Source organism: Trichechus manatus, unplaced genomic scaffold, assembly GCF_000243295.1.
Source record: "Trichechus manatus latirostris isolate Lorelei unplaced genomic scaffold, TriManLat1.0 scaffold00055, whole genome shotgun sequence".
NCBI classification, from domain to species: Eukaryota; Metazoa; Chordata; class Mammalia; order Sirenia; family Trichechidae; genus Trichechus; species Trichechus manatus.
The window spans coordinates 1,117,181-1,140,239 of NW_004443991.1; the positions used below are offsets into that span (position 1 = coordinate 1,117,181).

At 43.8% G+C, this 23,059-nt stretch overlaps 1 protein-coding gene across 2 annotated transcripts; it reads left to right on the plus strand.

The window, feature by feature from the left end:
- Positions 1-2,224: 2,224 nt before the first annotated feature.
- Positions 2,225-22,615, plus strand: NIT2 (nitrilase family member 2). Of its 2 annotated transcripts, XM_023732863.1 has the most exons (10): positions 2,225-2,329; positions 6,670-6,788; positions 8,796-8,916; positions 10,642-10,730; positions 15,535-15,628; positions 16,129-16,203; positions 17,306-17,384; positions 19,147-19,245; positions 22,027-22,082; positions 22,442-22,615. In XM_023732863.1, the coding sequence occupies exons 1-10, from the start codon at positions 2,302-2,304 to the stop codon at positions 22,531-22,533; spliced, it is 852 nt and encodes a 283-aa protein (XP_023588631.1). In that variant the 5' UTR covers positions 2,225-2,301; the 3' UTR covers positions 22,534-22,615. The 2 variants fall into 2 exon arrangements, with proteins under 2 accessions (XP_023588631.1, XP_023588632.1); XM_023732864.1 differs by lacking the exon at positions 22,027-22,082 and having other exon boundaries at positions 22,442-22,492.
- The last annotated feature ends 444 nt before the right edge of the window (positions 22,616-23,059 follow it).

Sequence of the window (23,059 nt, forward strand, 5' to 3'; positions counted from 1 at the left end):
AACTTAGAGTAGCTAAAGCAAATGGAAAAAAATAGGAAGTAAAAGAGCTGAACAGAAGATTTCAAAGAGTGGCTTGAGAAGACAAACTATTATAATGAAATGTGCAAAGACCTGGAGTTAGAAAGCCAAAAGGGAAGAACACACTTGGCATTTCTCAAGCTGAAAGAATTGAAGAAAATATTCAAGCCTCGAGTTGCAGTATTGAAGGATTCTGCAGGGAAAATATTGAACGACACAGGAAGCTTCAAAAGAAGCTGGAAGGAATACAGTCACTGTTTCAAAAAGAATTGGTCGAAGTTCAGCCATTTCAGGATGCAGCATGTGATCAAGAACCTATGGTACTGAAGGAAGAAATCCAAGCTGCACTGAAGGCATTACCAAAAAACAAGGCTCCAGGAACTGATGGAATACCAATTGAGGTGTTTCGACAAACGGATGCAACGCTGGAGGTAGTCACTTGTCTATGCCAAGAAATTTGGAAGAGAGCTAGCTGGCTAACTGACTGGAAGAGATCCATATTTGTGCCCATTCCAAAGAAAGGTGAGCCAATCGAATGTGGAAATTATCAAACAATATCATTAATATCACATGCAAGTAAAATTTTGCTGAAGATCATTCAAAAGCGGTTGTGGCAGTACATCGACAGACAGTACATCAAGCCAGATTCAGACGAGGACATGGAACGAAGGATATCATTGTTGATGTCAGGTGGATCTTGGCTGAAAGCAGAGAATACCAGAACATGTTTAACTGTTTTATTGACTATGCAAAGGCATTGGACTGTGTGGATCATAACAAATTATGGATAACATTGTGAAGGCTAGAAATTCCAGAACACTTAATTGTGCTCATGAGGAATCTGTACATAGACCAAGAGGCAGTCTTTTGAACAGAACAAAGGGATACTGCATGGTTTAAAGTCTGGATAGGTGTGCGTCAGGGTTGTATCCTTTCACCATACTTATTCAATCTGTATGCTGAGCAAATAATTCAAGAAGCTGGACTATATGAAAAGAATGTGGCATCAGGATTGGAGGAAGACTCATTAACAAACTGCAACATGCAGATGACACAACCTTGCTTGCTGAAAGTGAAGAGGACTTGAAGCACTTATTGATGAAGATCAAAGACTACAGTCTTCAGTACAGATTATACCTCAACATAAAAGAAAAATTCTCACAAATGGACCAATAAGCAACATCATGATAAACGGAGAAAAGATGGAAGTTGTCAAGGATTTCATTTTACTTGGATCCACAATCAACGCCCATGGAAGCCACAGTCAAGAAATCAAACGACGTGTTGCATTGGACAAATCTGCTGCAAAAGACCTCATTAAAGTCTTCAAAAGCAAAGATGTCACTTTGAGGACTAAGGTGCACCTGACCCCAAGCCATGGTGTTTTCAATCGCCTCATATGCATGTGAAAGCTGGACGATTAATAAGGAAGACAGAAGAATTGATGACTTTGCATTATGGTGTTGGTGAACAATATTGAATATACCATGGACTGCCAGAAGAACGAACAAATCTGTCTTGGAAAAAGTACAGCCAGAATGCTTATTGGAAGCAAGGACCGAGAGAAGTCATCTCACCTAATTTGGACATGTTATCAGGAGGGACCAGCCCCTGGACAAGGACATCATGCTTGGTAGAGGGTCATCGAAAAAGAGGAAGACCCTCAACGAGATGGATTGACACAGTGGCTGCAACAATGGGCTCAAGCATAACAACGATTGTGAGGATGGCGCAAGACCCAGCAGTGTTTAGTTTTGCTGTACATAGGGTCAGTGCGTCGTAGCCGACTCCACCGCACCTAACAACAACATATGGGAATTACGATTTACGAGTTACATTAGTACAAAAAACATTACTAAGAATTCTGTATGGTCTAGTAGGGTAGGAGGTCCATGGGGTGGGCGGTGACACCAACCCCAGCGCCACCCCCCACACCCCACTCCAGCCAGGTGTTAAACATGTACTTGCACACTACCGCAACTTAGGCCACCCTGTCTTTGCCCCTTTGATTTTCAGGGTATTCTATTTTCCTGACAGTGTTGTAATTAACATTCTTGTTGGTTTGTCCTGAGGCAAACGGCTAACAGGTGTTTTGAGGCTTGCATCAACGAAGAACCTCTCCCGCGGTCGTCCGGCTCGGAATCGGCCGGAGCGGGGCGGGGCATAGGACGCCGAGGCTCCGCCCCCGCCGAGGCTCAGGCTCTGTTTGCTCCGCCTCTCACGCCACCATCGCCGCCGCCGCCGCCGCGGTCTGTCGCGACCTGTGCTAAACGCGTGCGGCCCATGGTGCTTTCCCGGGGAGCCATGGCTGGTAAGTGCGCCGCTCGGCCGGCGGCCCAACCACCTTTCGGAGGGGCGGGTGCGGCGCCGGCGGAGCGGAGTCCCTCGCCAGCTCAGCCCCTCGGCTCTGCTCCAGGTCCCTGCCGTGTCCGTGGCCTTTCCTGTCCCGGGTGCCCACGGGCCTCCAGGCCGGGAGGCGGGGAAGGGAGGAGGGCGGTCGGGCCGCCCGGAGCATTTCCGGCGGTTCCAGACTTCAGGGAGCCCAGGCCTTCCGCCTCGCTCCACTCCGCGCGCCACTTGCGTCCGGTCGCGCAGTGTTTCTTGGCGACTTCCGGGCCACCCGCTCCAAAATCACCTGCGCGGGAGGGGTGTGTGCTCGTTAACAATCCAAGTTCTGCACTCCAACCCCGACACAAAAAGCCGAGTCCCTGGGAGTAGGCTTTGGATTCTGCATTTTCAGTAAAACCAGGTAGTTTTTTTTTTTTTAATTGTACTTTAAGTAAAAGTTTACAATTCAAGTTAGTCTCTCATACAAAAATTTATACATACATTGTTATATGATCCTAATTGCTTTCCCTGTACCGTGACAGCACATTCCTTCCTTTCCACCCGTTATTTCTCTTGTCCATTCAACCAGCTCCTCACCCTCTTTGCTTTCTCATCTTACCTCCCGACAGGAGCTGCCCATTTAGTCTCATGTATCGTCAGTAAAACCAGGTAGTTCTGATACACTTCTTCAAGTGTGAGTACTTCTGCCTTATGGGATCCTTGAAGGATTCTTATGTTTTTGCATTAGAAGCCAGCCATCCAGCGAGGTTTCTTTCACCCTCTTCCCCACAGATTGATATTTGAGCTTGGACTTTGCAAAAGTATCTGCCCTATTTGTGATTTGAGCCATGTCACATGAAAACGAGGCGCCCATTTTGTTTGATTTGAGCTGGATGGTAAGAACCAGTAGCCCTGGCGTCGATTCTGACTGCGGACTGGGTGATTTGCACCACCCTCACCCTTAGGGCGGAATGCCCCGCTCTCCTGGGCAAAAAACTGGGGAAGTTGTTTCTGCATCTGGACATTGAGCTTGCGGGTGAGGTATTGCTTGATATGTGCACATTCCCATGCTGGACCGTCTGGGTTCACTTGCAAGGCCTCTGGGATGAGTTTCCAGCTATGTTTGCCCTAGCGCCTTTTTGTTACCTGAGCCAGTGGAGTGCTCTTGACTCAGGGCCTGGAGACTCAGTCTTGGCTCAGCCAACAGCTTTCCTTGGGATATCAACAAAATCTTTTCATCTCTCAGGACCTCAGTTTCCTGACCTGTAAAATGGACATTAACTGCCTTTACTGAGGTCTTTTGAAGCTGCCGTGAAATACTGAGTGTGGATGTGCTTTCTGTTTTCCGTTTCAAACTGCTGGAGCAGTGCATGTTGGCGGCTGAGTGTTCAGGATTGGAATATAGAAGTCCTTTAACACACCTGGGGTGAGGGTGACTGGGAGGGCATGACAGAGGCAGATGGGCTGGAGAGCTGTGGTTCTCGATGGTGGGGGTTGAGGATGGGGTAGATCTGGCTCCCTGAGGAGTGTTTTCAAGTTAGTGACCCCTGCCTCCCCTCTCCAAAAAAAAAAAAAAAAAGGTGCCACATGGTTCTGCCTCCCCATCCCATTGTATAGTTCCAGATTTTGGCTTTAATAATATCTCACAGATGTTATGTGTGTAAAGAACCTGTTATGTCCCTAAGTGTAGTTACTATGTTGTTCTTTTCACTTAAGATACTTTGTTCTTTCTTTTCCCCTTAGTAAGTCTTCACTGTTAGATTACAGTGACTATTAGGGCAACCAGGGACTCTAAAAGTCATTGTATGTTCATTTATGGATGAGGAGATAAAGTGCCTAGTATCTCATCCTCGGCATGGCCCAACTCCCCAGTGGTGGAATTTCTCTGCCGTGGCACATCTGTGGAGTGTGGTGATTTGCAGAGCGCCAGGCAGGCCCAAGCCTAGTTAGGACCGCTGCCGTTATGGGTGGGAGGGGAAGAGGGGAGCCATCAACACAGCCACGGTGGGCTTCATCTTCCAGTCCCTCAGAAACAGGGACAAAGCCCAGCTCCTGAGTGACAGTGGAGACCTTTAGTAGGTCTGTGATGTTGTGATAGCTCGAGGTGCCTGTTTACCCCAAAGGATTCCCAGCTTTTATTTCCTATTTCAGGTTCCCTTGTTTTCATCCAGATTCTGAGATGATTTAACAAGCTACATTCAGGGATAAATTGAGCTCTTCTCACTATATTTAGGAAAGACGGAGGAATGGGACATCTGAGTTTTCTTACTTTTAGGGTTAACCCTGAACCAAACAGGCCTCCTCAAGGCCTGGGTCTGTGAGTGTTGCCTCTTCTGGGAATGTTTGCCCTGTTACAGGAGACGCCAGAGAGTGGCTCTCTAATGGTGGGGTTTTCAGACTCTGGAGCAGGGATGGTGTAGGTAAGTTAGGGCAAAAACCAGTTGCCTTCAAATTGACAGCAACTCATGGCCACCCATGTGTGTCAGATTGGAACCATGTTCTATAGGGTTTTCAGTGGCTTATGTTTCAGAAGGAGACCATCAGGCCTTTCTTCTGAGGAGCCTCTGGGTGAACTTGAATCTCCAACCTTTTGATTAGCAGTGAAATGCATTAACCATTTACACCACCTGGGGACACCAAGTTAGAGCGAGCCACTGCTAAAACGTCCTGAAGTTTTGCAGAACTTTATAGGTTACAATGTGCTTTGGCTCCTTTACTGCAGCCTCCCATCCGACCATGAACAGGGACTGTGCCAGTCAGGGCCCAGGAAGGACATGGAACTGTACCAGTAATTTGAATAGGGGAAAGTTAATATGAAGAATTATTAACCACCAAAGTGATTACTATGTGTTTTAGTTATCTAGTGCTACTATAACAAATACCACAGGTGTATGGCTTTAACAAACAGAACATTTTTTCTCACAGTCTTGGAGGCTAGAAGTCCAAATTCAGGACACCAGTTCTAGGGGAAGGCTTTCTCTCTTTGTCGGCTCTTGGGGAAGGTCCTTGTCATCAGTCTTCCCCTGGTCTAGGAGCTTCTCAGTGCAGGGACCCCAGGTCCAAAGGATGTGCTTCGCTTCTGCTCTTCTTGGTTGGTGGTAATGAGGTCCCTCTTGTCTCTGCTTGATTCTCTTTTTTATATCTCAGAAGAGATTGACTCAAAATACAACCTGATCCTGTCTCATTAACATAACTGCCTCTAATACTGCCTCATTAACATCATAGAGGTTAGGATTTACAACTCACAGGATAATCACATCAGATCACAAAAGGGTGGACAAGCACACAATACTGGGAATCATGGCCTAGCCAAGTTGATGCACATTTTTTGGGGGACACAATTCAATCTATAACACTATGAGAGCTAGAAGACCATGCTAAAGAATATAGGGATAACAAGTGTAGGGTGCAGCTATTCCGTCAAGGAAGGAATAAATTTGGAAGAGCCCCTGACCTCCTCAGCCCAAGGGTGAGATTTAACCTTAGTAGCAGGGCTGGCTACATGATTTTCAGGATGCTTTCCAAAATGAAAGTGGAGTCCCTTGTTCAGAAAGCAGGAAAAAAATACTGTTAACTTGCCATGGTGTTTTTAATTTGCTGTTGACATTGTACTCCTTTGGGTACAGCATTATTCGTGGGGTTAGTGCAGACCCTCCCAGGTGACCAGGGCCTGCCCTGTGACTCAGACCACGAGCAGCCTGTCCACTGCCAGGCGCCCCCTTCTGTCAGCTGCCGGACCAACTCAGTGTGTCCCAGCCACTGGTGAGGAAGTTGTGACAGGCATCTCCCCTTCCCATGGGCCCGCTGCCCCAATTCACAGCAGGTGGGCAACTTCAGGAGTTTGCAACTTCTGTGCTGGGATGAGCCCCTGGATCGGGGGTGGATGGGAGACCCAAGGACAAATAGTAAGCAATAGAATTCACATTCAGTCTTCTTACTTCAAGCCAAGTTCTCATTTCACTCCCCATACTACATGGTGAGAAGCTGACCCTGCCTGCTTTACTTCAGATTCTTGGGCCTGGCACAGGGCTTTGTCCATGGATCTTGCTCTGTCTCAGGGTTTCTCACCACAGCAGTATTGACATTTTGCACCGGCCGGTTCTTTGTTGTGAGATGCTGTCCTGTGCACTGCAGGATGTTTAGCAGAATCCCAGCCTCTATCCATTAGATACCAGTAGCCCCCAACAAGTCATGACAGTGAAAAATATCTCCGCATTGCCCCATGTCCCCTGGGGGCAAATTTATCCTCTGTTTGAGAACCACGACTCTTATTTGAATTAGCACTCAGGTCTGCTGACACCTATTTTTTATCTTTGCCCTCAGCTTTCCGCTTGGCCCTCATTCAGCTTCAGGTTTCTTCCATCAAATCGGATAACGTCACTCGAGCTTGTGGCCTTGTCCGAGAGGCAGCAGCACAAGGAGCCAAAGTCATTTCTCTGCCGGTAAGTGTAGAGGAAGCCATCCCTTTCTGGGAGCTGTAGAGCCGACAGAATAGTGTTTGCTATCCCTGGTTGTGCTTTTGTGTCCCAAGGTCTAGTAAGGCCCCTTGGGGCCCAGGAGGTTTCCACATTAATGGATGATGACCCCAGCAAGGGTCTTTGTGACAGGACATGCCAACGTGGTTGTAGGTCTTTAACTTTAGGATCATCTTCTCTGTTCAGATGAGGAAGCCAAAGTCCCAGTAAGTTGAGGAACTTACTTAAAGCTGAAATACTCAGAACCCTGGATACTTACCTTTGTTTCTTATGTAATTAAGTCTTTCCAGGACCAGGACATATCGGTTTTAACACTAAGCCTCCAACATTAGAAAAGAATGAAAATGATTAGAAACGTTTAGGAAGTCTGTGGCATCTTAAAGCCAGTAGGGCTCTGTCTCTTTCTGAGGTAGTTTCTTTGAGAACAGAACCAGCTGAAGGTTGGCCACATTTCTTTGTCATCAAGTCCAGGGCTAGCCCTCGAGAGGGCCGCCGCAGATGTCAGCACATGCATCTACTGGTGTCTTCTCCAAAGACCTGACGACCATCAGTGGGTGGACTTATTCCAGATGGCCTCCTGACACCCATCCCCCACTATGGGGAGGAGGCAGTCCTTTGCACACCCCGTGTAGACAGACTGGAGAATTTTCAGGACCACCTTATATTTTGTTTAGACCCCAGTCCATCACAGATGGGGCCAATGAGCAGGAATCTTTAACAAGGGAGCCAGAGGTCTTAATGTTAAGCCAGTCTTCCTTATGGCTCCAGTCAGGATTCACCTGTACTTGTGCCCTGATCGCGGTCTCTCATTGGTTGATGTTGCCAAGGTCAGGAGAAGCAGCCCAGGAGTCAAAGCATTCACATTTTGCACTTGCCCCCCTCACTGCCTGTCCAGCACGCGTCTTGTACAAGCAGCTGTCCCCGGGCTTGAGGTTCCTGGCACAGTGCCTGGGACACGAGATCTCAGTAAATGCAAAATGTATGAGTGAGAGTCTTAAGTCTAGTAATTATTGCCTTCTGAAATATCTGAGAACTGCTGACGACAGTCATACCCTGGGTGGGATGAGAGACTTCATAGGATCCGAATGATAGTGCTGGAAGGGAATTTAGAAACACCTCATTTTACAAATGAGGAAGCGTCTTAACCTCTCTGGCTTTCAAAGGTTATGTGTTTTTTCAAAAACAGACTTACTGCTTTACATAGTTAGTAATTACAATTTTGAGCCTATGAGTTCATCCTAAAACCCAAAATCATATGAGTAAGTGCAGTTATAGTAGGTCCTGTGTCCTAGTTTGTTAGTGCTGCTGTAACAGAAATACCACAAGTGGGTGGCTTTAACAAGAGTTTTATTTTCTCAGTTTAGGAAGCTAGAAGTCTGAATTCAGGGCGCCAGCTCTAGGGGAAGGCTCTCTGTCTGCTCTGGGGGCAAATCCTGGTCTCAGCTTCTCTAGCTTCTTGGTGTTCCTTGGAAATCTCCCTGTGACATCTGTCTTTCCCCGATTCATGCTTGCTTGCTTCTGTGCCTAATTTGCCCTTTTAATATCTCAAAAGTGGTTTAAGACACATTGTGCACTGATATAGCCTCATTAACAGAACAAAGAAAACCCTATTCTCAAATGGGATTACACCCACAGGTGTGTAGGGGTTAGGATTTACAGTACGTATTTTTGGGGGATGTAATTCAATCCATAATATCCTAGATACCCAAGTTTAGGGACTAGTTGTTCTGGCAAAGACAGCTCTGGCCTCTGCCAGGCTGACCATGATCAGGTGGAGCACACAGGACTAATCTGTAGCTCCACCTGAACCAGTTGTTGAGGCCTGTCTGTGGCCACAGGCTCTGTAGCCCTGAGGTATTAGCATTGTCCTTAGCAGAGCTAAAAGCAGCAACTGTCTTATAGCAGAATATTAAAATGGGTTGAATATTTTGGTAGTTTTTTTCCCCCTCTTTTTTTCTGCCAATGTTATTCTAGGAATGTTTTAATTCTCCATATGGCTTGAAATATTTTCCTGAATATGCAGAGGAAATTCCTGGTGAATCCACACAGAAGCTTTCTGAAGTAGCAAAGGAGTGCAGCATATATCTCATTGGAGGTAATTACCCTTCTGCAAGGTATAATGGCCTAAACATTGAAAACGTCAGAATGACCGTTCTTGTTGCATTTAAACTGGGAAATACAATTTAGCCATTGAAAAGAATGAGGCAGATCTATATGTAATGTGGAAAGATTTGCAAGACTCATTGTTAAGTGAAAAAAGCGAGTTGAACATGATATGAACAAGTTATTTCCATTCAGATTAATGCCACACACAAAAGAAGACTATATATAATTTATATCTGGGTTTGTATGTAGAGTGGAGCCCTGGTAGTGCAGTGGTTAAGCGCTCAGCTGCTAACCAAAAGGTCGGTGGTTCGAGCACGCCAGCTGCTCTGCGGGAGAAAGTTGTGGCAGTCTGCTTACTTAAAAAGATTTACAGCCTTAGAAACCCTATAGGGCAGTTCTGGTCTGTCCTATAGGGTCACTGTGAATCAGAATCGACTTGATGGCAGTGGTTTTTTTTTTTTTAATGTATGTAGACGCATAGTAAATGCTGTAGAAGGACACACACCAAACTGATGATGATTTTCCCCGGAAGGAGTGGGATTAGAGAGACAGGTGTCAACACAACTTTTGCTGTAGTAGTAGTGGAAATGTGGAAGGAGAAATCACATCTGAGTGTCTTCATTCAACTAATACTGGGTTGTTTTTTCTCCCCCGTAAAGAGGCCACATACATAAGCCAACTAAACGAAACCCACTGACGTGAAGTCGATTCCAACTCATAGCAACCCTACAGGACAGAGTAGAACTGCCCCATAGGGTTTCCAAAGTTGTAATCTATTTGGAAGCAGACTGCCACATCTTTCCTCCAAGGAGCAGCTAATGGGTTCAAACTATCGACCTTTTGATTAACAGTCGAGTGCTTTAACCATTGCACCACCAGGGTTCCCGTATACGTAAAGGTAGCTTTATTTATGTGGTTTTGAAATAAATTTCAAATGTTCTCTTTGTTTAAATAAAAAGTAAGCACAGTAAAACTCTGCTCAATAAATGTAGGAAACAAAATTATTTCTGTATTAAGGATTAAAAATGAATTTAAAAAAAAAAACCAGTTGCTGTGAAGTCAGTTTCAACTCAGTCGTGACCCCATGTGTATCAGAGTAGGGCTGTGTTCCATGGGGTTTTCAGTGCCTGATTTTTAGAAGTAGATCACCAGGCTTTTCTTCCAGGGTGCCTCTGGGTGGACTTGAACTTCCAACCTTTTGGTTAGCAGCAGAGCACTTAACCATTTGCACCACCCAGAAGTCCAGAAATGAAGGCAAAGCAAGAGACACAGAGATAGAACTACAGGAACCATGTTCACCGATGGAGAGATTTATGGCTTAACATTCCTGTCTTGAGGCCTTTTTGGACACAGTTCTGTTGCAGGACCTGGTGAATTTTAATTTGAGCAACAGGAAATTCCTCCATTTTGTTCTAATGTTACAGATTAAGTGTTGCTCAAGAGAAAGGCTGAATTTCAGGAACAGTTTGGTTATTTTTTAAATCTATCTTTGGCATCCGATCTAACTATATTTTGTCTGCACTCTAGAGTTTCTCTCTGAAAGATTATATTCAAGAAGAAAAAAAAAACCTCATGATTAAATAACCCTTAAAAGATAGTAAACTTTATTGTTAGACCCAAGTGACAATTCATCGAACCTTTATTGAGTTACCACAAAAAAATTGCTTTATTCAGAATGTTTTGTGTGCCTGTGCATTTCTCCCCTCAATGAAAGGTTCCATTCCTGAAGCAGATGCTGGGAAATTATATAACACATGTGCCGTGTTTGGGCCTGATGGAAATTTACTGGTAAAACACAGAAAGGTAAGTAGGAAATTTGGCAAGCCTTGTTGCCTGTAGAAAATTTGCTATGAAGTCTCCTAGTCTCTCTCATCATGTTATATACACAGCAGGCATTTGGTTTATTGGCAGAGTGGACTATTCTTGATTGTTGGTATTTTTATATAAATTTTACACTTCCCCTTCTGCAAAGGAAAAACCTACAGGAATTTTGATTAGGATTGAGGTGAATGTTTATAGATGGGCCAGAGTTGCCATCTTTGCAGTATTAAATGCATATACGTTTAAGATTGTCAAGTCTTCTGATGAATTGATTATCATCAGGAAATGTCCCCTTTATTGCTTGTAATACTTCTTGTGATGAAGTCTGTTTTATGTCTAATATTCCTATAGTCACTCCAGGTTTCTTACGTTTACTGTTTGCATGGTACATCCTTTGCTAATCTTTTATCTTCAACCTTGTCTTAGTCATCTAGTGCTTCTGTAACAGAAATACCACAAGTGGATAGCTTCAATGAAGAGAAATTTATTCCGTCACAGTCTAGTAGGTTACAAGTCCAAATTCAGGGCGCGAGCTCCAGGGGAAGACTTTCTCTGTTGACTCTGGAGAAGGGTCCTTGTCATCAGTCTTCCCTTGATCTGGGAGCTTCTCTGCACAGGAACCTCAGGTCAAAGGACGCGCTCTGCTCCTGGCACTACTTTCTTGGTGTTATGAGGTTCCCATGTCTCTCTGCTCGCTTCTCTCTTTTATATCTCAAAAGAGATTGGCTTAAGACACTACCTAATCTTGTAGACCTCATCACTATAACTGCCGCTAATCCATCTTATTACATCATACTGATAGCATTTACAACACATAGGGAAATCACATCAGATGATAAAATGGTAGACAGTCATACAATACTGGGAATCATGACCTAGCCAAGTTGGCAGATACTTTTGGGGGACACAATTCAATCCATGAATGACAAACCTCTTTGTGTCTTTATATTTAAAATGGTTCTCTTGTAGACAACATATAGTTGAGTCTTGCTTTTTTATTAATTCTGACAATCTCTGCCTTTTAATTGGAATGGTTAGTCCATTTATATTTAATTATTGATATTGTTGGACTTAGGTCTGCAGACATTTTCCTTTCTTTTTTCTCCTTTTCTGCATTATTTTGGGTTAATGGAAATTTTTTGTAATTCCATTTTAATTTATCTATTGGCTTTTTAGTCATAGATTTTTGCATTATTCTTTTAATTGTTGCCCTAGGGATTATAATATGCATACTTAACTTGTTAAAGTCTACTTAGAATTACTATTGTACCACTTCGTGTAAAATGAAGAACCTTGCAGTTGTGTGGGTCCATTTTCTATCTCCGCTCCCCCATTCTATATGCTATAGTTGTCATACATATTGCATTTACACATATTATAAATTCCACGAAACACTGTTTTATTTAAGTAGCCTTATGTATTTTAAAGACATTAACAGTAAAATATAGTCTTTTATATTAACCCAAATGTTTATTATTTCTGGTATTTTTCTTTTCTTCTTGAAGATCCTGGTTTCTGTCTGGTCTTTCCCTTCAGACAGAAAGTCCTCTTTTACATTTCTTATACTAAGGATAAGCTATCTATGAATTCTCTTAGTTTTTGTTAATGAATGTATCTTTATTTTGCCTTCATTCTTCAAAGTTAGTTTTTTCTAGTTACAGAATTCTGGGCTGACAGTTTTCTTTTCTCCTCAGCAGTTTAAAAGACATTCAGTTGTCTTCTAACCTCTCTCTCTCTCTCTTTCTAAGAAGTCAGTGGTATTTTGTATTGTTGTTTGCCTTTGTGTAATTTGTTGTTTTTCTATGCCTGCTTTCAATATTTTGTCAGTTATTTTTGGTTCTCAGTATTTTGACTCTGATGTGCCTAGGTGTGGTTTTCTTTTCATTTATCCTGCTTCTTGTATCTGTAAGTTTGTCTTTCAACCACATTTGCGAAATTTTTGGATATTATTTTGTTAAATATTTTTCTGTCCTATTCTCTCCTCCTTTGGGACTCTAATACTTGTATGTTAATACTTTTTGATATTGTTCCACAGGTCACTGAGGCTCTGTTGGTTTTTTCTTTTTCAATCTTTCTGTCCTTCAGATTGAACAATTTCTTTTGATCTGTCTTCAAGTTCACTGACTCTTTCATTATCTCCAATTTCTTATAAGTTAATTCACTGAAATTTAAAAAAATTTCATATATTGTATTTTTCAGTTCTAAAATTTCCATTTGGTTATTTTTATAGTTTTCATTTCCTACTAAGATTTTCTATTTTGTTTATTCATCAGGAGCTTTTTTTTTTTTTTAAACACACCCTTGAGCTCAGTTTCAACAGCTGCTTTAAATTTTTTGTCTGGTAACTATCACATCTGGGTCATGTTGGGGTCTGTCTCCGTTAATTGCCTCTCTTTGGAGTAGGGGGTTCACATTTTCCTGTTTATGTATCTAGTAATTTTTGATTTTATACTGGACTATATGTAGATATTCTTGATTCTATTATATTGCTCCAAAAAGTGTTGACACTTTTTATTTTAGCAGGAAGTTCACTTGGCTGTTCTCAAATGCCAAATTGTTTCCTTTGTGAGGCGGGCAGCAGCTTTAGCTCCTCTTTTGAGTTGCTTAGCCTTAGCTGAGTGCTTGGAGTCTGCCCCACTCATTTAATTCAGTGATCAGCTGGAGATTTGGACAGATTTTATATCCAAATTTAGTGCTCTTGCTGTTTAGCTTTCTCCTTTTTAGTATTTCCCCCTTCATTTCTTAGTTCCTATGAAACCCTGTCTTGTACAAGCCAATAAGATTGTACGTAGTTTTCACCACTGCTGGTACCACCAACCGGAGCCTGCGCTCAGGCTAAAAGCCATGAAAGGGAAACTCACTCAGTGGTATTCCCTTTTTCCAGGTGTTAACTTTACTTCAGTTTTTGCCTGCTTGTGGTCACTCTCCAGTGCTTTTAAGTAGTTATGTTTTTTTTTTTTTTGTCTAGAGTTCATAGTTAACTGTGAGAGAGTTAGTCTGACAGGAGCTGCCTCTGCCCTTACTGAATAAAGAATCCACATTGGGCTATTTAACCCAACTCTTTGAAGCACATTTTTTGAGTGTTCAGTTTTCCTGTCCACAAGTATGGTATTTATACCTCCAATTATTTAGGCTTTCTTTATTTTCTCTCAATTTTTTAAATATATTTTTGTATACCTTTTGTTAGATTTATTCCTAAGTGGTATATTTTGATGCTCTTTCATTTTCTGTTTCTTGCTCCTATATAGAACAACTAATTTTTAAAATACTGATCTTGTATATGGTGACCTTGCTAAACTCACTTATTAATTCTAATTAGTAGAATTTTTTAGAGTTTCTAGGTATACAATTAGGTCACCTAAGAATAACAACAATTTTAATTTTATTTCCAATCCTTATACTTTGTATTCCTTTCTTTTGCTTTGTTGCTCTGTTTATTAGTACAAATGTTGAAGAGCAGGTGTCTTTGTCTTGTTCCCAATCTCAGAGGGAAAGTTTTCAATGCTTTACCATTAATTATGACGTTTGTTGTAGGTTTTTTGCACAAATACTCTTTATCAGAGTATGGAAGTTTCCTTCCTAGAGAAGTATTTTTTTTTTTAAATTGTACTTTAGGTGAAGGTTTACAGAACAAATAGTTTCTCATTAAACAGTCAGTACACATACTGTTTTATGACATTGGTTAACAACCCCACGACATGTCAACCCCCTCCCTTCTCGACCATTTTTTTTCTTTTTTTTTTTTTTTTTGGGTGAAAATAACACATAGCCAAAGATACACCATTTCAAAAATTTCTACATGCACAGTTCAGTGACATCCATTACGTGCTTCCAGCTGGGCTGCTATTCTCACTTTAGATGAAGGTTTACAAATAGAATAGTTTCTCATTAAACATGTTGCCCTATGACCATGGTTAACAACCCCACTACATGTCAACACTCTCCTTACTCAACCTTGGGTTCCCTATCACCAGCTTTCCTGTCCCCTTCTGCCTTCTAATCCTTGTCCCTGGGCTGCTGTGCCTCATTAGTCCTGTTTTGTTTTATGAGGCTGTCCAGTCCCCAGCTGAAAGGTGAACCTCGGAAGTGACTTCACCACTGAGCTAAAAGGGTGTCTGTGGGCCATTCTCTCGGGGTTTCTCCAGTCTCTTTCAGGCCCTAGAAAAGTTTTTTGATCTTGTGTTTTTATGATCATGAATGGATGTAGAAGTTTACCAGATGCATATTATGTATCTCTTAAGATGATCATATCATTTTTTTCTTTTGTTAGTGTGAATTACATTGATTTTCTAATGTTAAACCATGTTTGCTTTCCTTGCATAAATCCAATTTGGAAGTGATGCGTTGTTCTTTCTATAAGTTGCTGGATTTAGTTTGCAGACTTTTACCTATTTTTAATCCTCACCCACTCTTCACCTCTCCTGCCCGTATATCAGTTTGAGATTGATTCAGAACACTTTCTTAGACTCTGAGCAGTCTTTATCTAGCATTTGTATTGAGTGAAAAAGCAATACATTAATGACTTGCCACGAGAACCATGGACGTTGATTTGCACACTACTTAGAAAAGAGGCATTGTAAACTGACAGCATCCTTTTTCCAGTTTCCTGTAGTAGATTTCATTTTTATGTCAGCCAGCTTGTGGAGTGGATTGTGGGGAGGTTTGGGGTGCTGTTTGTACAGGTGGTCTTAGAGCACCCCCATGTCTGCCCGTGGGAAGATGCCTGTAATTACTGCTGTGTGCCCCACTTGACAAGAGGTAACCAAGTCGCTTATTTGTGATGCAGATCCATCTGTTTGACATTGATGTTCCTGGGAAAATTACATTTCAAGAATCTAAAACATTGAGTCCTGGTGATAGTTTCTCCACATTTGATACTCGTACGTACCAGATTAAGTTTGGCTCTTTTAGCAATCCCAGTAGAAGAGGATCAGGTATTCCTTTCTTTTTCTCTTAAGTTTCTCCCCAATTACCTCACATAACCTGACTGAAAGGCCAGAAGTGAGAAGAGCAAGGAATAGTTGCCTACTGGAAAGGTCAGGGTGAGTGGAGTATAAGGGTTTGACATAATTTTGCTCTTCCATTTGGTCATAGCCTCCTACTAGTGTGACAGCTTCCCAAGTGTACCTGTTAGGCCAGACTGAACACCTCCCACTTAGATAAGCATTCAGTTAGTATGAATGTCTCGTCTCTACTCTGCTGACATAAATGATGTCTTTATGGGGTGAAGTCCAAGCATGAATGAGCTTATATATTGTCCCCAGCCATGGGTCCTGTGTTAATTTATGCCTCTCAGTGTTTTGTGAAGTCATGGAGGCATTGCCACACCATGCTGCAGGAGCTTAACTTTTTACTTGTGTCTTTTCTGTCTGAAAAACAGCTTACTGCAGAGTAGGCCTGGGCATCTGCTACGACATCCGCTTTGCAGAGCTTGCGCAAATCTATGCGCAGAGAGGTGAGGAGGCGCCACAGCTGTGTTCTGTAGGTGCATGGAGTTTATTTCCAGGCTGGTCTCTGTGGGGTGGAGAGAGCCCTTAGTCAAAAAGGCTGGGGGAGGGTTCTTAATCTCCTTAGCCCTAATTCCTCCACCCCCACATTGCTTCTCAGACTTTCACTGCGTATGCCTTGATAGGGTTTTGGGGGGTTGTGATTTAACACATATGCTAAGGCAGGAGCCATGTCTGCTCTACCCTTTGAGCCCTTCCTGCTACTACTGTGTTTGGAAAGAGTGACTTGGAGCCCAGTAGAAATGAATAACTGGTGTGCATGCTCATGGATTTCACTGCTTAGTAGCCTTAGACCTTGGGTAGCAGTGGAAATGTTGTCCAGACAAGCAGAGGTGACCTGGTGTCCTGGCAGAACATCGGGCCAGTTCAGAAGATCTGGGTTCTGGTTCTGACTCTTCCCCTTAATTGGTACAGTAACTTCAGGTAGATCATTTAACCTCTAGAGCAGTGGTTCTCAGTTTCCTCATAGGAACGGTATGAGGACTAAGGAGAAAACTTAAAAAGCTCCTTGTGTACTGCTCGGCAAATATTAGCATCCCTGCTAGACCCCCGAGGCCACTTCCAATTCAGCTCTCACTTAAATAACAGAAGTGGGTGCAGATGGTGTGACTGCCTGGTCAGCAGACGTAGAGGTGCACGGGATACAGGACTGAGGGTATCTGTTGAGTCTCATCAATAAGTGTTAGTTTACTGCCCCTAATTTCAGTTGAAAAGAAATAGAGAGCAGGTCCTTGTCCATGCGGAGCTGGCCGTATGTTGCTGAGAGAAATTTGGATGACGGTTCCGCTCTGCTTTTTTTAAGCAAAGTCATATGTTGTGACTTCTGTCATCAATACCGCTTTTCTTGGGTGTCTGTATGTGTTTTATGTGTGTGTCTCTAAAGGAATTCAGTGCCATATCTTAATGCTGCTGATGTTGTTTGACTTGGCTAACATTTTTATGCTTGAGAAAGTTGGAGTTTGTTCCCATCTGGGTAAGGAACAAAGGGAGGGACAAGTGTGGTTGAGTATTCACCTGCATCCACTGTTCTTTGGCCTTTCTCTCTCCAAGGCTGCCAGCTGTTGGTATATCCTGGTGCTTTTAATTTGACCACTGGACCAGCCCACTGGGAGTTGCTTCAGCGAGGCCGGTAAGAAAGGAACCATATCTTCAAGCATCTCAGTGTCTCCTCTCTGAGGAAAAATCTCCAGTGGAAGTACCAGCCTCCCAATACAGAATTCTGCCCCTGACTCAGGATGCCCCTGCACCCAAATGCAGTTAGAAAGGATGAATCTGCTGAGAGGACTTCTGCTTTTGAGCACCTCCTCCTCAGATGCCACAACACTGACCTCATGGATTTTGGGCTGCAGTTTTTGCACCTCCAAGAGCATTCAGTGCATCAAGTAGGCAATGGTTTCATCTTCTGTGATTAGATATGGACTGGTATCTCTGGGACAGTTGCCAGGAACTTTTACAGAGAAACTGAAATCCATGGAGCTTACTTGCCAGAGCCTAGACGCCAAGGAACAGGCAGGGGTTGTTTTAGCCTGACAGCCCTAGGGAGAGATTTGTGGCCTTTACCCAGGACTCTGTGCTGTTCAGATTAGGGTGTTTATCCTGCCCCATTCTTCACACCATTGTGCCAGTCTTGGAGCTAGTCTACCAACAAACTCATTATAAGCTTTTGTTCTTCTAACCTGTAAATCGAGGACATTGCACAAGTACCTTCGACATTATTACTGTAATTGTTTCCCTAGTCCCCTTAGATGGAAGGGTGGTGAAGAGCAGATAGCAGAGGTGGAAGTAACGTGGAAGAGAAAAGGAGTGTGACTCTGTGTACGTAAAACGCTCTACAAACCATGAAATGTTGGTCAGAGATGATGGTTTTCTTCATTTAAAATACCCTTTTAAAAAAATTGAAGTATACTTATAGAAAATTATGCTAATTTTAAGTGTACAGCTAAGTGTGTTTTTAAGTATTCACCTACCACCAAGATCAACACTTAGAACATTTCCATTCTCCCCATAATGCTCCCTTTTACCCCTTCCCAGCCAGTCCCCTCCTCTCTCTGGCCAGTGGTAGTCACTCTTATCACTTCTTGAAATGATGGTAATTTTTATTGGAGGGAAAGTAGAGCTGGTTGCCTGGCTGCAGGGTGGAAGATGGGGTAGGGGAGTGTGATTCCGCGAGTATTAATAAATGCAGTTTTGTCAAAAACAAGAAAAGCTTGGGAGATTGTGGGATGACCTGATGGGGACTATTAATTGGGCCGAGAGGGCTGCCGGTGAGGTGGGTTGGTGTACCCAGCCTGCTACCTGCAATTCTTGTCTAATTTGAGTTGGTGGGATGGCTACCATTGGCATGGAGGTACCATGTGGCCCTGCCAGGTATATTGCCCCAGCAAGTCCATCCTATTCTCTCTGTCCGCCTGACTTGCTTTAACCAGAGAAGCTCTGCTCTTTTCTGTGTTAAACAGGTTGGCTTATACCAGGGTTTCTCAACAGTGGTACTATTGACTTTTTGAGCCGGACAGTTCTTTGTTATGGGGAGCTGTCCTGTGCATTGTGGGATGTTTTTTGACCTGGACAGTTCTTTGTTATGGGGAGCTGTCCTGTACATTGTGGGATGTTTTGCAGTGTCCCTGGCCTGTACCCACTAGATGCCAGTAGCACTTCCTAGTTGTGACCATCAGAAAGGTCTCCAGACATTGTCCCTGCTGGACAGAATTGCCCCTTATTGAGAATCCCTTGCTTACGCATAAGGTGCTGTTTGAAGAGAGGGTTCCATGGCTTTGCGTTTCCCTCCACATTGGAGCCAGCCTGTCCTGCCTTGTTCTTTTTAGAAGAAGGACCTGTATATTTGGAATTGAAAAATGTATAATGTATATTTACCTTTTTTCTATCGACTACAGGGCTGTTGATAATCAGGTGTATGTGGCCACTGCATCTCTTGCCCGGGATGACAAAGCCTCCTACGTTGCATGGGGACACAGCACTGTTGTGAATCCTTGGTGAGTGGCTGCATGGGGACAGGCTCTCTGGGTACTTGGGAGAGGTGGCACGTGGGCAGGTGGAGTGTCTGATTCCTGACCAGTCCTGCCTCCACCCCTCACTCCACTTCCCCACATGTCCGGCCAATTTTCTCCCTCTCTCTCCGAGAAGCTCTTAACTGTTCCGCTTGAAAATACATGAGAACAAAATTGTCCTGTGCTCCTGACTGAGTGTTTAGCCTCCACCCTCTCCTGAATGTCTAAGTGGCTTTCACTGTCGGTCAGACTTGGGTCATGCGGTGTGATAGGTGGTTTTTGTCAGAGAGACTCCTGGCCCTGGGATTTTGGTTAACGTTTAAGCTGGGTGACTGATCCTAGGGCAGGAATGAGTTCAGGGTGAGGACTTTGCTCCCGGCATGATGATTGGAAGAGGGTTTCAATTAAGGGAACCCATGAACCTGTCCCCTCTGAAAGGTAAAGCATCTTATTATATGCAGTGAGACCAGCACGTAAGTCTGCTCAGATTCACATACGATTACAGGCATATGTTATGGTCTGCACTTGTATACTTGACAGAGAAGAGTCCCTGGGGGGTGCAAATGGTTCACATGCTTGGCTGCTAACCAAAAGGTTGGCGGTTCAACAAGAGAGAGTCCCTGATGGAGAAGGAGAAAGTTGGGGTGCAGAACTCAAATTCTAATAAGAAGACCAGACTTAATGGTCTGACTGAGACTGGAGGAACCCTGGAAAGCATGGCCCCTGGATTCTCTTTCAGCCCAGAACTAAAACAGTTACCGAGGCCAACTCTTCAGACGGGGATTGGACTGTCCTGTGGGACATAAAGTGATGCTCATGAGGAGTGTGCCTCTTAGCTCAAGTAGATACAAGAGACTGGGCAGCTTCTGTCCGGAGGTGAGATGGGAAGGCAAAGAGGGTTAGGAGTTTGTTGAATGGACATGTGGAATTGGGTGGAAAGGAGGAGTGTGCTGTCACAGTATGGGGAGAGCAATTAGGATCATATAACAATGTATGTATAAATATTTGTATGGGAGACTAACTTGAAATGTAAACTTCATTTAAACTACAACAATTTAAAAAAAAAAAAAAGAAAGGTTGGAAGTTCAAATCTACCCAGAGGTGCCTCGGAAGAAAGGCCTGGTGATCTCCTGAAAACCAGTTGTTAAAACCCCAAGGAGCCCAGTTCTTCTCTGATACACATGGGGTCGCCACGCGTCGGGATCATTTTGATGGCAACTGGTGTTTTTAACTTCTTATACATCTGTGTGAACACACACAGGTTGATAGGTATTTTTACAGTTTCAGGTTAAATGTGTCAGTAACATGACCACAAAGGGTTAAATCTCACTGTGGGGCTTTAGTGTGTGTGATGGGGAAGACCCTGGAAGGTGTGACTAGGGAGGAGTCTCAGCGATCCCCTGCATGTCAGGGTTTAGGGGTACTGGAAGAGTGGGAGGATTAAGTTGGCTTGAAAATTTTCTTGAACTTGATCAAAGTTTCTCTGTCCAGACGTCAGCAATAGGCTTCTGGCCTCTGTCCCTGGGGCCACCTTGCTCATTTCCTTGATGAGTTCTGTCAGTGACAGAGCGGGCTGCTTCTGACGTGCAGTAGTTGGATATGATTCACCTTTATTTATTCCTTTTAGAAGTCCATCTTTAGGGTTTTGGGGCCCCTCTGGCTTATATTGACGTTGGAGTGGGTGCCTGCAGTTGATGATAAATTGGTCTTTGAATGCCAGGAAAGAAATAGAGAAGGAGCGCGTTAAATGGCATTAATGATGGTGTTTGTAGCTCACGTGGGCCACATCTCTGCTTGTGGCTGTGTAGTAAATGGAACCAGGTATTACGTCAGATGGTTTGTTAACGTCAGTCTACTTTGTTTTGTGCTTTGGAGAAATTTCATTTTACCCACGTGTGTGTTTGAATTCCCCGCTCTGGGCCTTGTCGGTCCATCGCTGCCACTGTTTCCCTGTATGATCCAAGTCTGACTGACAGTGAGAGCCCCGAGTGGGTTTGCAGTCCAGCCTTTCCCCGGGCGTACGAAGGAGCGTTTCCTGCTGTGGGGCTCCTGCCGGCGTGCGGTTCCTCACCACTTCTACCCAGACCCCGACTTGAAATCTTCCTCTCAAATCTTTTTTTTTTTTTTTTTTAATTGTGCTTTAGGTGAAAGTTTACAGCTTAAGTTAATTTCTCATACACAAATTTATACACCTATTGTTCTGTGACATTAGTTGCATCCCCTCAAATCTTAAACTGAAACCAGTTGATGCAGAAATCCAGGGATTGCAGGCACAAAGCCAAGGATCCCAGCAGATCTGAGCCCTGTCCAGGCCCGGCCTCACCGTTCCCAGGGTTGGGGAACAGCCCTGGAGGCAGGAAGGAGGTCCAGACTGCCCTCGTAAAGGGATTTCCCTGAGATGCACTGAAGCGAGGGCAGGATGGAGCTTTCTGTCGGTTATAGGTAGCTCTATTACCAGATACTTATAATCATACAGTATGGCTCCTAGCAGTTTACAGCCTACAAAATGAACTCCGTAATTTTCTCACTAAATTCTCACAGAGCTCTTCTGTCTACTTTGTAGACTAGGAAATGGAGACTACAAACGACTTGCAACTGGGTCACGCAGCTAGTTAAGTGGTAGAACAGGGACTTATATCTCTACCTTATAGTTTTAAATCTCGGATTCTTTACCCTTTGCCCTGTGAGATGGGGAGAAAAAACAGCGAGATTGTGAATATCAACAAACACCAGTGAGTCCCTCATTTTACCTTGAATCTTTTTCAGGGGGGAGGTCCTAGCCAGAGCTGGCCCCGAGGAAACAATCGTGTATTCAGACATAGGTAAGATGCACCCTGGCACAATTTAGGTCTTTGATGTCCCATCGCGCTGATGCCAGTGCTCATGGCTGCAAAGCTCCTGCCACCTGCTGGGGCTCCCTCAGGCCCCTCCTCATTCATCCTCCCAGATGTTCGAGAGCCTGGTCCTCTGGCCAAGCCCAGGGCTGTAGCTCAGCTTGAGTTTTCTTAGTTTGGGCTGAAATGACTAGAGCCAGTGCTAGGCTCTCTCTGCTTCCAGACAAGGCCCGTGTCACTGAGCCACCTGCGCAGACTCTGGTTGTTTGTACACTGTGTGGGGACAACATCTCCCTAGTTAGTGAGGAGTTGCATCTTATTAATAGCGCACTTTCCTGATTTCACAGATCTGAAGAAGCTGGCTGAGATACGCCAGCAAATCCCCATTTTTAGCCAGAAGCGATCCGACCTCTATGCGGTGGAGGCAAAAAAGCTCTGAAGTTTAGTTTCCAGTGTGTCACGGAACAAGAAGATATGATTCTGGAACATAATCAACTCCCTACTGAATTTTTTAATGGAGATTCCCCCGTCCCTCCTTTTTTTAATTTTCATCCTTTCCCTCCCTGGGAGCTTTCTCTTGAGGTGATAGAGTATCAAACCCAAAACATACTGCTGTCGAGCGATTCCAACTCATTACAACCCTGTAGGACAGAGTAGAACTGCCTGTAGTATTTCCAAGGCCATAATCTTTATGAGCGCTGACTGCCGTATCTTTCTCCTGCGGAACGGCTGGTGGGTTCGAACCATTGACCGTTTGGTTCACAGCTGAGCACTTAACCACCACACCACCAGGGCTCCTTTGACAGAGTACAAAAAAAAAAAAACAGAAAAAAACCAAGCACATATTAAATAGTTACATTTGTGTGGGTCACTTAGGAAGAGTCAGACTGGCATTGAAGAGCCCACGGAGGGGGCTGCCTCTAAAGCTTCCACACTTATAAGTTGCCTCCGAGCAATTGGTAAAA

Coding starts and splice junctions, on each gene's coding strand:
- NIT2 (XM_023732863.1), top strand. CDS start 2,302: ATGGTGCTTTCCCGGGGAGCCATGGCTG. Junction 6,789..8,795: donor CCAAAGTCATTTCTCTGCCG/GTAAGTGTAGAG, acceptor ATGTTATTCTAG/GAATGTTTTAATTCTCCATA. Junction 22,083..22,441: donor AATCGTGTATTCAGACATAG/GTAAGATGCACC, acceptor CTGATTTCACAG/ATCTGAAGAAGCTGGCTGAG.